At 39.4% G+C, this 15,782-nt stretch overlaps 1 protein-coding gene across 12 annotated transcripts in view; it reads right to left on the reverse strand.

The window, feature by feature from the left end:
* Window positions 1-15,782, reverse strand: part of LOC309609781 (uncharacterized protein) — a 121,055-nt gene that overhangs the window by 69,525 nt on the left and 35,748 nt on the right. For 3 of the 12 annotated variants that reach the window (XR_014233571.1, XM_082351747.1, XM_082351743.1), the window contains one exon: window positions 8,262-9,593. The exons of the other annotated variants lie outside the window; for them this stretch is intronic. Coding sequence is in view for 2 of the 3 variants with exons in the window: in XM_082351747.1 (XP_082207873.1) it covers window positions 9,453-9,593 (141 nt within the window). In the remaining variant the exon portion in view is untranslated. Of the gene's footprint in view, window positions 1-8,261; window positions 9,594-15,782 lie in introns of those variants that run through there. 12 annotated transcript variants of the gene reach the window in all.

The following is a 15,782-nucleotide window of genomic DNA, read 5'->3' on the forward strand; positions in this document are numbered from 1 at the left end:
CTCAAGTTGAATATGGAAAGATTTCCTTTTGTAAGGCTGAATAATATTCATTGTATGTATATACCATATTTTCTTTATCCATTCATCTATCAGTGGGCTTTTAGGTTGTTTCCACATCTTGGCTACTGTAAATAATGATGCAATAAACATGAGAGTACAAGTATTTCTTCAAGAACCTAACTTCAATTATTTTGGATAAGTACTCAGAAGTGGGATTGCTATATCACATGTTATTTCTATTTTTAATTTTTTAAGGATTCACAAAAACCAACTCAACATTGATTAAAGACTTAAATGTAAGATCTGAAACCGAAAACTCCTAGAAGAAAACATAGGGGGAAAGAATCATGACATTAGACTTTGCAATGATTTCCGGATATGACCCTAAAAGCACAGATAACAAAAGCAAACAATAGATAAGTGGGACTACATCAAATTGAAATGTATCTGCACAGCCAAAGAAAACAATTAACAGAATGAAAAGGCAGCCTATAAAAGGGGAGAAAATAATTACAAACCATGTATCTGATACGGGGTTATATCCAAAACATGTAAGGAATTCCTTCAACTCAACAGCAAAAACAAACAAACAAACCAAAAAAAAGCAATTAAGAAATAGGCAAAGGACCTGAGAAGACATTTCTCCAAAGAAAACATACAAATGACCAACAGGTATATGGAAAGATGAACAAAGTCACTCTTCAGGAGGGCAAAACATCCTGACAGATCAGAAAGCAGAGGAGAGGAGAAAACAGAACCAAGAGAGAATAATTTAGTCACTCTCTTTTCTTTGCAGGAAAATCTTGGAGGCTTGGAAAAGATTTGGGGGAACATTTTTGTCTCTATCCTTTGAGTTAGAACTTGGAAATGGGAGAAAAGAAGATAGAGGCTGTTGAAAAAGCAATAATTAAGGTATTCCTCCCTGCCTGTTGCTATGACTTGAAAGCAGTCTCAGATAAAGAAAAGAGATAGCTGAGGTTTTAGAGAAAGCAGCTAGTTAGAGACGATGCTCGCAGCGAATGCACTGAAAGGAACAGGCGCACGACTTCTAGCAGAGGCACCACATAATTGATCAGTAAGGAAAATGTGACCGCATTTTGATGAATTCAGATGATAGGGTAAGGCTCCACAGTAGTTCTCTAGCTGTCCAAAAGAAAGTCAAATTTGTTTACCTTCGCACAGTGATACTCTAATAACAAATAATTAGGAACAAGATATCTTATCCCCTGTTCTCCCCCCCTTTCATACAGACACAGGGTAGGATGGGACATCAGCTGGACAGGCAATGTCACGGTGAGGGTCGTTTTCCAAAGCAGTTAAAACAGAGAGGTTCCAAGGGCTGGTATAAAATACATCCAAGAGAGCACAAGTGCCAAGATCAAAAGAAGAAAAGCTGAACCGAACGTCAGATTCAATGGCAGCAATCACAAAATAGCATTCAGGAGAGAAGCCCAGATGTCCAGAAGCCAATGAAATATAGGAACAAAATCAGGAGTAAGGGGTAAGTGGGCACAAGGTAATATTCATCTAGCAAGTATAAAGCAACTACCTGTTATGTGCCAGGCAACATCACAGGTGCTGAAGACTCAGCACTGAGCAATACATGGTGCTTGTCCTCAAGGAACTCATGGTCTAGTAGGGAAGGTAACAAATAAATAGGCCATTCCATACAGAGTAGTATGTCTTATGGGAGCACACAAGCATGGTATTATCTAATTCAGTCTGGGGAGTCAGAGAAGATTTCCAGAGTGTACAACATCAAGGTTTATATCTAAATGATGAGTTCAACTGGGCAGGCAAGATGGTTTGTCAGGGAGGAGGGGGGAAAGGCAATGGAAGAGGCAGAGAGAGAACAGAAGGAGAGCATCATTCCAGGCCAAGGGCAGCATATGCAAAGGCATATAGGATCAACAAAGAATAGGAGAAACACAAAGAAGCTGGAAACATGAAAGTGAGAACTGACGGTAGAGAGGGGTAAAAATACCATGTTGAGTTTGGACTTTATCCTGGTGACAAAAGGAAGCATCTGAAGTATTTGCATTTCAGTAACACTGAAATATAGACAGCCAACTTCTGGGAGGTGAGACTGAAGGCCAAGGTAACAGTAGGGAGCTTTGGCAGTGATACAGACAAGAGATGATAGTGACCAGAACTAGGGTAGTGGTAGTGGGCATGGAGAAAAGTGGATGGATTCTGAGATTCACAGGTAGAATAGAGAGGACTTATTCAATGACTGGATTCAAGATTCAGGGAGCTCTCAGATTTGGAGTTGGGCAAGGGACTGAGGTTCCAGCACTTTTTCTGTGAATAAGGACAGAAGGATCTTAGCTCCAAATTCTAGGGACTTGTGTGGGCCAGCCTACTGTGTAAAGACAAAGTCTATGAGGACTCCTGGTTCTTTGAACAAAGCTTCATTGTGTAGGGAGGGAACATCAGAGGAAGGTTGAGGCTTCTCTGTTCTGATTTGTGACAATAGCCTCTGAGAGATGAATGACAAAGGAGCAGTCACAAATATAGTCCTCTCAAAGGCAGACCAGGTCCTGGCCCAGCTGGAGGAAAGCCATGTAAAAAGCCTGCCATTTAAAAGGAACTCTATGGTACATCACTTTGTAATACAAAGACTATTTTTATATTTCAAGGACTGTACATCAGGTTAAGCTTCTAAAACCTAATAATGACAGGTAGTACAAAACTGGATGTAGCAGAGTCTAAGAGGAGAAGACTGCTTGTCAACCCCTGTACAAGTGTCTTAATGGGCTCCAGTATATTTTATGACTAGAAAACATGAAGTAACCATCTTGGAAACTGCCAATTTATTAGAAGCCTACTTACTTTAGGCAGTATCCAGTCACGATATCCAACTGACATGATGATTTTCCATTATTTTTGTAAGATAAAAATCTAAAGAATCTTTCCTAATCATACCTGTAAATTAAATATTTTATACTGTAAAATATCTATGGATTATAACAAAATATTACAGTCAATCTGATACTCAATATCTCATCCAAAGATGTTGACTTTATATATAAATATATCTAAGAATATTGGAGTGGAATAACCTTACAGATTTTGGAAAACACAATTTAAATGGAAAAGAATAACTTGGTTTTAGGAGCCACTTGGCACTGCTCACTAATATTAACAAGCCCCAAAAATTTGAGAAGCTAATGTAAATAGCACTTTTTAAAATTTGAAAATTACATTTCGATATTTGATACATTTAAAACAACAGAATTTGTTCTGAGTACTTTTGGCATGTAATTCAATCTTTCTGTAAAATACTGTTTTTCTCCCCTCCAGAATCTTATTCTTCCAAAATAGACTTTTGCTTTCTACTCCTTAAGATAAATACACAAAATTCATATTCAAATAGTTTAATATATGTGCTAAAATCAAAATCATGTTCCACATTAAGTACACATTAAACTGTTTATAGGATACAATCTATAATCTATACATACACACAAATTAACTATATATTTTGATGAAACTTCCCAAACTAAAACAATTTGGATGAAGTCTAATAAGTTAACTATGTTTACATATTTTCGTATGTGAAGTCATCATTTTACAAATTACAATTTTTCATATCATCTTTAGGCTCTCTCATGGGAGAACAACCAATCAAAACTCTAATGGAAGGTTCCTAAACTTTCTGTGGAGGAAATTCTTACTTCTCTAAAGCTTTGAAATGAGACTGTGAAACAAAAGCACATTCAGAAAAGACCCTGAGCACGCAGTGAGGGATAAAGGGGGCTGATCATAAGCAGTGTGGAGGGAGATGATGCCCTCCCCACACACACTCAGTGTTCTTGAAGAATAGAAATGCTCTCTGGGGCAGCGGGAAGATGGCAGCCCTATGCTAAATAGGTTCAGCTTTGCAATGACTGGCCCATCAGGATCAGTCAGGTAGAGAACCTTGTAGAGCCAAACACTGAGTGGAAGCTTTGCATATTTAGAAGAAGCTGTTATATATCAATAAGACAATATGAATTTGAAGGCTAGAAAAAATTACATTGCTTTTGAAAGAACAAATATTTATTATGATACAAAAGCATTGAAAAAAAAAATGTTGAGGCAACAAACTCAGTAGAGCAAACGGGGAGAGGGAGGTTGGTTGTCTAAATTGATTCTTCATTTACCCAGCTGCCTGAGTTAGAAAGTTCCACCACTAACAAACATTTGGGAGAAAAGACAGAGCAAGATGTCAGAAACAAAGGCCAGTTGAGAAAAAGCTGAGAAGGGGCAGGAAGCATGTTGGAGGAAATTAACTTGGCAGTAAGCTTGCTCTTATGAGAGCAGTCAGATAATTGAATATCCAAATGGCTTAGCAAAGCCAGAGGTAATACAAGCAAATCCTAGGACCAAGAAATACTAATTAATGTAAGCAGTGGGGGTCCATACAGCAACAATGCTAGAAGAAAATTTGGCATGGGGTAATCAAATCACAATAGGTTCTGAATTGGGACTGCCAGTTGAGAGACAGAACCTAACCTTCTAGGAGAGGTTACTGAGCCTTCTCAGTTGGGGTATCAGGAGCCAGCCAAGGAGCCAGGGCAAATGGCGTCGTTAATAATCCATTCATGTATTCATTGAACAAATGATTATGAATGCCCACTATGTGCCAAGTACTCCTCTGGTAATGCAGTGGTACACCAGGCAGGCAAACCTCACACTCAAGGAGCTTATGGTAGAGGAGACACACAGCTGGGGTTTTGGAAAAAACTTTCATAACAGATAAAATTAGAGTCAGGAAATAAAAATAGGAGTCAGAAAAATCAGGGCCCTATCAGTTTTATAATATGGAAAATTGAGAAATTCTGATATGTATAAACATGCATGCCTAATTAACCACACCACAAGCAATACAGGTGAATTAAAAACAAGATTAATCCCAAATCTCATCAGATTCTCCTATCTATCCTGAATCTCTCCCTCTCTATCACAACCTCCATGATATTGCCAAGCCCTACAAATTCTACCTCTAAAATGCCTCTCAAATAAATCTCCAATTTCCCATGCCTCACTACTACTCCTCTACTTGTCTCTCATAATTTTTCATTAGCCTTAGATCTTTTCCCATTCAATCCAATTTGCACACTGATCCTAAAGTTCCTTTTCTGAACCATATATCTGACCATGCTCCATTCCCTTGATCAAAAGCCTTCAACAATTCCCCACTGGTAATTTTCAACATTATTTTCCACCCAACTGACAGGATAGATAAAATTGAAATCCACAATTCCATGAATAGAGCCCAAATTTGAAAAATCTGAAACTATTTCTCAGGGAAGTGAAACAAATTTCATAGCATCCTTTAGTTTGGGTAGGTTTGGGAACTCCCGAGCATTCACAAAAGCATTTTACAAGTGTGTGAGTAATAAATGGGGCCATTAACAATCCATTCATGTATTCATCCAACAAATGATTATGAATGCCCACTATGTGCCAAGCACTCCTCTGGTGATGCAGTGGTACACTAGGCAGGCAAACCTCACACTCGAGGAGCTTCTGGTGGAGGAGACACACAGGAAATGTTGAACAAATGATGACTTATTTTTAATATAATTATTTATATTATAGTTGTTAAAAGTACTATGAAGGAGAAGGATAGCATGTAAGGACACTGCGTAAAAAGGACTCCCCCTCTAACTCAGCAAAAGCAGTTGGGGGAGACTCACCCGATGAGATGATATTTTAACAGAGATTTGAAGCAGGTGTAGGAGTTAGTCCTGGCAGATGAAAGAACTTGGGTAAGAGTTCCCAAGAAGTTTAGAATTTAAACAAGCGTGATTGCAGCCTAGTGAGTAAGAGAGAAAATTTCTTAAAATGTAAGATAGAGAGGCAGGAAGATTTCTGGAGTTAGCGGTTGAATTACGGTGTCTTACGACTGAAATAAGTAAGACTAGAAAAGGATCAGGTTTGGAGGCTGTTGGAGGACGGAAAGACATCAGTACCTGAGTTTAGTTTAGGACATACTGAGTTTCAGGAAACTGAGATATTCAAGTGAAGATGTCAAATGGGAATGGAACTCAGAAGAGACACAAAATTCCATTGTACATAGATCGTTAGGTTTCATTAGAAACAAGATGGTGTTTAAAGTCATCTTAGATTAATTTACCTAGGAAATGAACACAAAAGGAGAAGAGGGTCAATAACAGTCATAGAAATTCTAACATTAAAAGATGAAGACAGAAGGATTAGTTCCCATGTAGGACTGAAAAGCTAAAGAACCAGAAGATAACACACTATGGAAGCCAAGGGAAGTCAGTGATTCAAGACATAGGGAGTAGTTTACGGTATCAAAAGTGATGACTGGTCAAATGGGGCAAGAACTGTAATGTATCCATTGAACTGATGATCTCTCTCCTCCATAAAACTATTACTCAAAACTATACTGTCAAGTTAAAGGTAAACCAGAAGCAAACTCAACTGATCTCCCACTCCCAGGGGACTGCAAGGAAAAACCTTGGGGCTGAGAAGAAGAGCAGCAGGGAAAGAAAAGGTTATTCATGGGACAGCATGGAAATACACTGCCCCCCCAGAAAAGGCAAAATTTCCTTATATACTTGGTTATGAAGATCATTTATAAGGATTCTTTGAAACCTACTATAAAGGTAAATTCCTCCAGAAAGAATTGCACTTGCTTTACCCTAGTGCCTTGGGCAACTACAGTTTTAAAGTAAAACTATGACTTCAGGTTTTTGTATGTTTTATTATTGGACAACTCAGTACTAAAAGTAGTTTCAAGGGGCAGATAAAACAAATAATATGACCTTGTACTATACCTGAAATAAACAAAAAAGAATTTATAAGAATGGAAAACATAATACTTGAATTAAATTTTTAAAAATTATTGAAGGGGGGCTTCCCTGGTGGCGCAGTGGTTGAGGGTCTGCCTGCCGGTGCAGGGGACACGGGTCTGGGGGGATCCCACATGCCGCGGAGCAACTGAGCCCGTGAGCCACAACTACTGAGCCTGCGCGTCTGGAGCCTGTGCTCCGCAACGGGAGAGGCCGCGGCACTGAGGGGCCCACGCACCACGGTGAAGAGTGGCCCCCGCTCGCCGCAACTGGAGAAAGCCCTCGCACAGAAACGAAGACCCAACACAGCCAAAAAATAAATAAATAAATAAATTTATAAAAAAAAAATAAAAATAAAAATTATTGAAGGGATTAACAGTAGATCAGATCCAGTGGAAGAGAGATTTGGTGAGCAGGAACAAAGTTCAGAATACAAGAGAGAAAAGCAAAGAAATTATGAAAAAGAGGTTAAAAATAAAAAATATTGATAAGTTTAACATAAGTACAATAGTAATTCTAGAAGGAGAGTAGAGGGATAATAAAAAAAATGCAGTATTTGAAGAGATAATACTTGATTATTTTCCAAAACTAACAAAAGGTAATAGTTCCCAGATTTAAGAAGTTCAAGCAGAATAAATTTTTAATGATCCATATCTAGAAATGGAATAATTAACATTTAGAATATTGAAGATATAAAGAAGATCCTAAAAGCCACCGGATTACCTTCAGAAGACAGACATGAAGTGAAACCAAATTTTCCACAACAGTAATTAAAGCCAGAAAACTGTGTAATAATATCATCAATATACTCAAAAAACATAACTGCCAAAATGTGCTTTTGTACTCACAGACTAAGTTACTTCTACACAAACAAAAAGAGATAGCTTGTCACTTTAAGGCCATTTACTAAGGGAAATTCTAAAGTAAGCATTTTAGGAAGAAAGTGACCCCAGACAGAAAGTTTGAGATGCAAGAAGGAATGAAAAGCACATAAGATTATAATTTTTTGAGTAAATCTAAATGAACATCAACTGTTTAAAACAATACTAATACTGTCTTGTAAGGTTAAACACCAGAATTAAATTACACAAAAACAGTAACATATAAGAATGTGGGGTGAGGGGGATAAAGTTAAACTGTTCAAAGCCTTTTAAAATTATTATTATCCCAGAGAAAGTTAAAGTTATTGATTAAATTTAGACTTTAGTTTTCTTTAGTTTCAAAGGTAATCACTAAGTAATAGAAACAGTATACAGTTTCTAAACTAATTGAGGGAGAAATGTAATGAGAAAAAAATTAGTTGTAAAGATGGCAAGCAAGGAGAGAGAAAAAAACCTAGAAAAAATAAGTAAATAGAATATATAAGACAGTAGATGTAAACCTAGATATATCATTAAACAACTAGACATACAGTCAGTGCAACTGACTAAATGATATAGTTAAGATTGTCAGATAAAAGGAGAACATCTAAAACATAGAACTGAAAATAAAGGAACAGTGAAATGTACCAGGCAAATTTTTTTTAAGTTGCTATTTATCAAGGAAAAGATAAAAGCAAAAAGCATCACAAGATAGAGAGGATCTCTTCATAAAAATAAGTGGTACAATTCACCAGGGAGATAAAATAATTTTAAATTTGCATGCAACTAACTCCATGGCCTCAAACATATGATTAAAAAATTACAAAACACAAAAAGAAATTTAAAAATTCATGAGTATAAGACATATGGCAATAGTACTTTCCAAAGATGGATGCAACAATTAAATGAACCCACATCAAGGGGTGGAGTCCATTTCTCCACGCCCTTGAGCTTGGGTGGGCCCTGTCCCTGCTTTGATCAACAGAATATGTGGGAGTAGTGCTGTGCCAGTTTGGGGCACAGCCTTTAACTAGCTGAGCAGTTTCCACTTCCTTTTTCCTGAGTCTATATGTATATGTCTCACAGAAGGAAAAAAAGAGAGAGGGGAGAAAAATGAGGAGAGCAGTAAGGATGTGGAGGAAGTGTGTGCAAGCAACCTATCTGAAAGTCTGGCTATGACGGTAACAAAAAGATGGAGCCATAACCAGAGGGAGATGTGGAAGTGGAGAGGAGGTTTGTGGGATTTTTGTTTGGTTGGTTTGGTTTGTTTCAGATGGGTGCCATTGGATGTGTTTAAAATGTCTGAATACTGTCAGGAAGGGTCCAGAATAACATCGAAGGTGGAGAGATAGGAAAAGATTTTACCGAAGAATTGACACCACTCAAGGAGGCAAAAGGAGCTGGGAGTCAGGGCACTCAAGAAGGGAGAATTCTTTCGCTGTGACTGAGAGAGCCATTAAGTTCCCCTCAGCCTGAGCAAACTTTAGACAGTTTTCTTCCTACTTATAGGCTCCTGACCTCCCTTTTCTTATTTACTTTAGAAAATGTGCAATTATGAATTCTTTCTGTGACCCTTTGAGATGTAAATTTTCTACCACCCAGGAATGTCCTTCTCAAGGACCTGGGAGCCATCCCCTTGAAATGTAATCATCAACAAGGATAGGGTCGTTATCTCCCAGTCTCAGGGGGAGGATAGGAGCCTAACTTCAATAAGTGCCAATTAGCAAACACAGATGACCTAACTGCATTGCCCAACCTCTTCCTAATGTCCTCCAGTATTTTTCCACTAGCTCATCCCAGCACTTAAAAACTCTCCCATTTTTTGTTTCAGCAGAGTTGGGTTCAACCTCTCCCCCGCAGTGCAATAGTCTTGAATAAAATCTTCCTTGCTGTTTTTAATGTGTCTGGTGCAATTTCTCTTTGACACCTGTAACAAGAGAGGAGAAAGGATGGGTACAGAGGCACTTGGGTTTGCAGATACAACCTCAGGAATTTGAAGGAGTTCCCTAAAATGGCCTTGATTAGCAACATATATATGAGGAAGGGTTACCTACTGAGAAGGAAAGGTGCAAAGGTGTTCAAGGGCTTGAGGAAATTAGAGATGGTCTGAAACAGTCATTGTGGAGAAGCGAGGGAGCAAACTGACCAGAGAAACTCAGCAAGGATGCTGGAGAATATCGAAGGCCCAGTTGAGGTCAGTAGTGATGAATGTATGATGATACGACTGTGATACCTCCCATCGTATAAGGGAGAAAACAACTAAATTTAACTAATTGAGCTTTGAATGTTGAACTTCATCACTAGATCTTTTCCTCACACTTTGCCTCTTCACATAACATTAGGGTACTTTAGGGTAGTGAAAATAAACCACATTTACCACAATACACCAGATCTTCATGTTTTGAATCCCCTCTTGCTTGTCTAAGATGGAGTCCAGTACGTCCTCAGGACCTCCCTCACTGAAGGTTCCACCAAATTCCTAAGGATGCTGCATGTAACCCACGTGGGAGTCACTTCCTCCGAGAATTCTGGGGCATGGGGCATGGGGACTGTCTCACATATAATCACTGCCCCTTCCAAGGGCCCCGGGTTCTTCTGCCCCAGTGTCAGTAGGAAGGTTGCCACTTTCCGTGACTAGCTTTTTCAGAGTGGCTTTCCCCCAGCAGAATAGCTGAGCCCCAAAGGACTAGTTCATTCTTTTTATCACAGCCTCTCCTTCCTAGAATACGGGGCAGCTCCAGGTGTGAGGGGAGTCGCATGAGGAAGCAGGAGTCACATGCCTCCCAGGGCTTAGCTGTGTTTACTTTCTCCCTTGGGATGACTGTCTCTCGAGGACCTCAGGGTCTCTCTTCCTCTAGGCCAGCTTCCTTAAGAGATCTGTCCCCTAGTCCATGAGACAAGTGTGCATATATATGATCTCCAAACATTTTGTTAATGTCATCTCTCCCCATGCCACTGGACAATCTAAGACAGCAAGAAGTGTCTAGAATATCACTTGCCCAAAGGTCAGTTGACTCAGCACACAGATAATCTCTGAGATGCAGGTTTGCTTCATTTCACAGTCTCAACTCTGTCCTGCGTGCCATAGTTTGTTGACCCCTGGTCTGTAAGTGTTATGAATGTTTGTGCCCTCCCCCCGACCCTAAGTTCATATGTTGAAGTCATAACCCCCCAATGTGACTATTTGGAGACAGGGTCTGTGAGGAGGTGATAAAGATTAAATTAGGTCATTAAGGGTAGGGACCTAGTCCAATAGCGCTGGTGCCCTTATGAGAAGAGGAAGAGGCACTAGCAACCTCTCTCTCTCCACCGTGTGAGGACACAGAGAGGTTGGTGGTCTGCAACCCAAGGAGAGAGCTCTTACCAGACACCAACCCTGCTGGCACCTTGATCTTATATTTCCAGTCTCCAGAACTGTGAGTAAATAAATTTCTGTTGTTTAAACCACCTAATCTACGGTATTTTGTTATGGCAGCCCAAACAGACTAGGACAGTAGGATAAAACAAGATATGGAGACTCTTTCATATGGAATTCGAGGCTGCCCGCAGCTGACTACTGCCCAACTTTGATGTCTTTCTTATGCAAAATGTACTGTCCTGCTTATTTTTCTAACTGCTCGACTCTCTTCCCACTCCAACTTTTATTCATGTTTTAAGATCCCATTCTACTGTTACACTCTCTGAGAGACAGATGGCTGTCATGGGTTGAACTGTGTTGCCCCCAAAGATATGTTCAAGTCCTAACTCTCTGGCACCTGTGAACATGACCTTATTTAGAAACAGTCGTTGCAGACTTAATCAAGTTAAAATAAGGTCATACTGGATTAGGGAGGACCATGATCCAATGACTGGTGCCTTATAGGAAGAGGAAAATTTGGACATGACACACAGGGAGAATGCCATGTGATGATGCAGGCACAAACTGGAGTTACGCTGCCACAAACCAAGGAACACTGAGAACTAGCAGCAACCGCCGGAAGCTAGGAGAGAGGCATGGGACAGAGTCTCCTTCTAAGTCCCCAAGGAAGAACAAGGCAGACACCTTGATTTCAGACTTCCAGCCTCCAGAACAGTGAGAGAATAAATTTCTATTGTTTTAAGCCATCCAGTTCGTGATACTTTTTTTTTTATGGCAGCCCTAGAAATCTAATACAATGACTGTCCTTACCCTTTCTCTAATCTCAACAAAATTAACTGCTTCCTGTACTCGTCCAATAGGGCCTTGTGATTCCTTCACTCTTAGAATAAATATTTATTGAGGGACACTGTGTACACCAAGCTCTCTGCTAGATGTTGAGAGTACAACAGAGACCAAGATGCTGATTTCATGAAATCTAGTGGAAGAGACAGGAAAAAAAAAAAATCCAGAAAACAGACAAAAATAAATGCACATTCAATAAAGGTTAGGAACAAAACAGAAATGGAGTTTAAAGAGGAGAACTTTGGGCGACCAAGAACTTTCTAAGGAGGTGACATTTAAGCCAGGGGACATTATTTCTCGGTAGAGAAAAGAGCAAGCAGCAGAGTTCTGAGCCAGAAAAGCATTTAGCTCCTTGTGAGAAATGACAGAGACCAGACTGGGAGGGGCAGTGCTATGAGATAAGACTGGAGAGATTGGCAACGGCCTTCCCTGCAAGGCTTTATTAATGTTTTTGATTACTCTGGTTGCTATGAATTGGATGGGGATGGCAGTGGCAGGAAAGGACGTGTGAGGAGCAGACAGCAGGCTGTGGGTGGTCCAGGAGTGATAACAGCATCTTAGACTAGGATAATGCCAACAGAGGGATGCGCATAGATTCCACATAAACGCTGGAGTAGAAGCAGCAGGGGTTGCTGGTGGAGCAGTACATACCATTGTCACAACAACGCCTAACATTTAGCTTGTCACTTATATTTCTCGCTTTCCTTACAGACTTCAGGGTTTGGATGACAGGTATTGTCAGAATTATCTTTCAGTTTCTAACGCTTGGCATAAAACTCAGTAATCATTTGTTGAAATTAAAAAAAACATTCTCTGACTTTGCATCATGTAGACACAGTTTATGTCTAAGATCCAGGTAAGCCAGATGCACAACCATAAAATTCAGGTGATCCAGTTTATTATGGGTTTATAATAGTTGTATTCTGAGATAATTGTTTCCAGGTCCTAAATGGATGACTCTTACAATCACAAACTATAGCAAATCACTTGAAATGAGACTGCTTTATTTGGGGGAAAGAGACAGAGGCCAAGTGGGTCTGAAATCACTGTAAATTTCAGTCATCTCTTAAGTCCTTTTCATTTTCCAGGAGCAATGGTTTGTATTATGGGGACTTTAATTCAGCTTCTTTTTGGGTGGTCCCATCTGGAAGGGGTTCCTCATGGTTAGCTCATCATGTTGGTACCACCTCCTCGTTAAAGCAAGGTATGTGTTGAAGGGTCAATGTTAATAGAATCTGCAGCAAGATCATAGCTGGACAGCACAAAACCACATTAATTGACCAACATCTCTTTCCTCTTACTCGGTGTGCAGATCGTCTCTAACAACCAAGAATGGTCAAGACCATGGTGCTATAGCTCTCTCATACATTCTATGCATGTGGCATTAAACAGTCTCTAGGTTTTGGCTGTGATTCCTTTTAAACTAAAAACAAGCCCTTAAGTCTTAAAATGTGAGCTATATGAACCACTGAGTACAAAGGTGAACTGCTAAGATGTCTTTTCCTGGGTTTGTTTCATCTGGGGCAGAAGTCACAGCAGGCAGCTCCCAGGCCAGATCCAGCCTGCTGCCATGGTTGTTTTTTTTTCCAAAAAAACTTGAATAATCAGAATAGAATATTTTAAAATTACAAAATTGCATCTAAAAGATAGTCTGGATTTTGTGTTTCTTTTGAAAATAAAGAATGGAATCTCTAACAACGTGGGTCATGTATGTGTCCTGGTTGAGAGCTGAGTAGAAACCTCTCCTTCTGTCTGGGCTGTGCTGCCCATTCACTGCAGGCCCACTTCACTCATTTATAGCTCTTGATTGTGATCTGTGTGCTTTTTTTTTTTTAAAGTTAATTTTTATTGGAGTATAATTGCTTTACAATGTTGTGTTAGTTTCTGCTGTACAGCAAAGTGAATCAGTTATATGTATACATATACCCCCTCTTTTTTAGATTTCCTTCCCATTTAGGTCACCACAGAGCATTGAGTAGAGTTCCCTGTGCTATACAGTGGGTTCTCATTATCTACAGTAGGTTCTCATTATCTATTTTATACATAGTAGTGTATATATGTCAATCCCAATCTCCCAATTCATCCCACCCTCTCTCCCCCTTGGTATCCATAAGTTTGCTCTTTACATCTGTGTCTCTATTTCTGCTTTGCAAATAAGCTCTTCTGTACCATTTTCCTAAATTCTACACATAAGTGATATTATTCGATATTTGTTTTCCTCTTTCTCACTTACTTCACTCTGTATGACAGTGTCTAGGTCCAACCATGCCTCTGCAACTGGCACTGTTTTGTTCCTTTTTATGGCTGAGTAATATTCCATTATATATATGTACCACATCTTCTTTATCCATTCCTCTGTTGATAGACATTTAGGTTGCTTCCAAGTCCTGGCTATTGTAAACAGTGCTGCAGTGAACATTGGGGTGCATGTATCTTTTTGAATTATGGTTTTCTCTGGGTATATGCCCAGCAGTGGGATTGCTGGGTCATATGGTAGTTTTAATTTTAGTTTTTTAAGGAACCTCCATACTGTTCTCCATAGTGTTGTGCCATACACTAACAGCGAAAGATCAGAAAGAGAAATTAAGGAAACAGTCCTATTTACCATTGCTTCAAAAAGAATAAAATACCTAGGAATAAACCTACCTAAGGAGGCAAAAGACCTGTACTCAGAAAACTGTAAGATACTGATGAAAGAAATCAAAGATGACACAAACAGATGGAGAGATATACCATACCCTTGGACTGGAAGAATCAATATTGTGAAAATGATTATACTACCCAAAGCAATCTACAGATTCAATGTAATCCCTATCAAATTACCTATGGTATTTTTCACAGAATTAGAACAAAAAATTTTACAATTTGTATGGAAACACAAAAGACCCTGAATAGCCAAAGCAATCTTGAGAAAGAAAAACAAAGCTGGAGGAATCAGGCTCCCAGACTTCAGACTATACTAGAAAGCTACAGTAATCAAGACAGTATGGTACTGGCACAAAAAGAGAAATATAGATCAATGGAACAGGATAGAAAGCCCAGAGATAAACCCATGCACATATGGTCACCTAATTTATGACAAAGGAGGCAAGAATATACAATGGAGAAAAGACAGCCTCTTCAATAAGTGGTGCTGGGAAAACTGGACAGCTACATGTAAAAGAATGAAATTAGAACACTCCCTAACACCATACACAAAAATAAACTCAAAATGGATTAAAGACCTAAATAAAAGGCCAGACACTATAAAGCTCTTAGAGGAAAGCATGGGACTTGTGTGCTTTTGTGTTTGTAATGCTTGCTTCTAGGGTCAGTGCAACCATCAGGCACATCGAAGCCTTGGTAAGAAGTGTAGGGCACCCCCCGGGTCATAGGTGAAAGACAGGGGAGGGCACCACAAAAAGCCTAAGCCGGAACACAGGACATTAAGGTTCAACACTTCCCAAAGAGCACACTTCTTATTATTCCTGCTTGTTTCAAGGTGAAAAGCTGGGATTTACCTCCCCCTGGAGACGCCACTTAAGAAGCCTAGTCCCCTGCAGCCGTCCTGCCAGCAACTGTTTTTAAACTCACCTTCTAGCTTCTTGTTGACAAGATGCTCAGAAAGGCAAAAAGATTTCCTTAACACATTTCACAATACAATTTCAAGCACAGCATTCAGAAGCATCAGAAAAGAAGTGTTTAGTCACTTTCTATAGACTCTGGAGTTTTATTTATTTGTTTAATTGTTTTTTGAATAGGTAAAATAGTCACATGAGTCAGCATATCAAGACAAGAATTTGGATGAGAAAATTTCCCATGGGCACCCTTCTAAAATGAAACTTTCAGATCCTTCCTTGACAAGATAGCTAAATAAATTCTACACGGGGTAATTTGGGAAAATGTATTCCAGGGTCAACAGATAAGCAGGTTCAT

Source organism: Balaenoptera borealis (genome assembly GCF_965194805.1).
Source record: "Balaenoptera borealis genome assembly, chromosome: 13".
In the NCBI taxonomy this organism is placed as follows: Eukaryota; Metazoa; Chordata; class Mammalia; order Artiodactyla; family Balaenopteridae; genus Balaenoptera; species Balaenoptera borealis.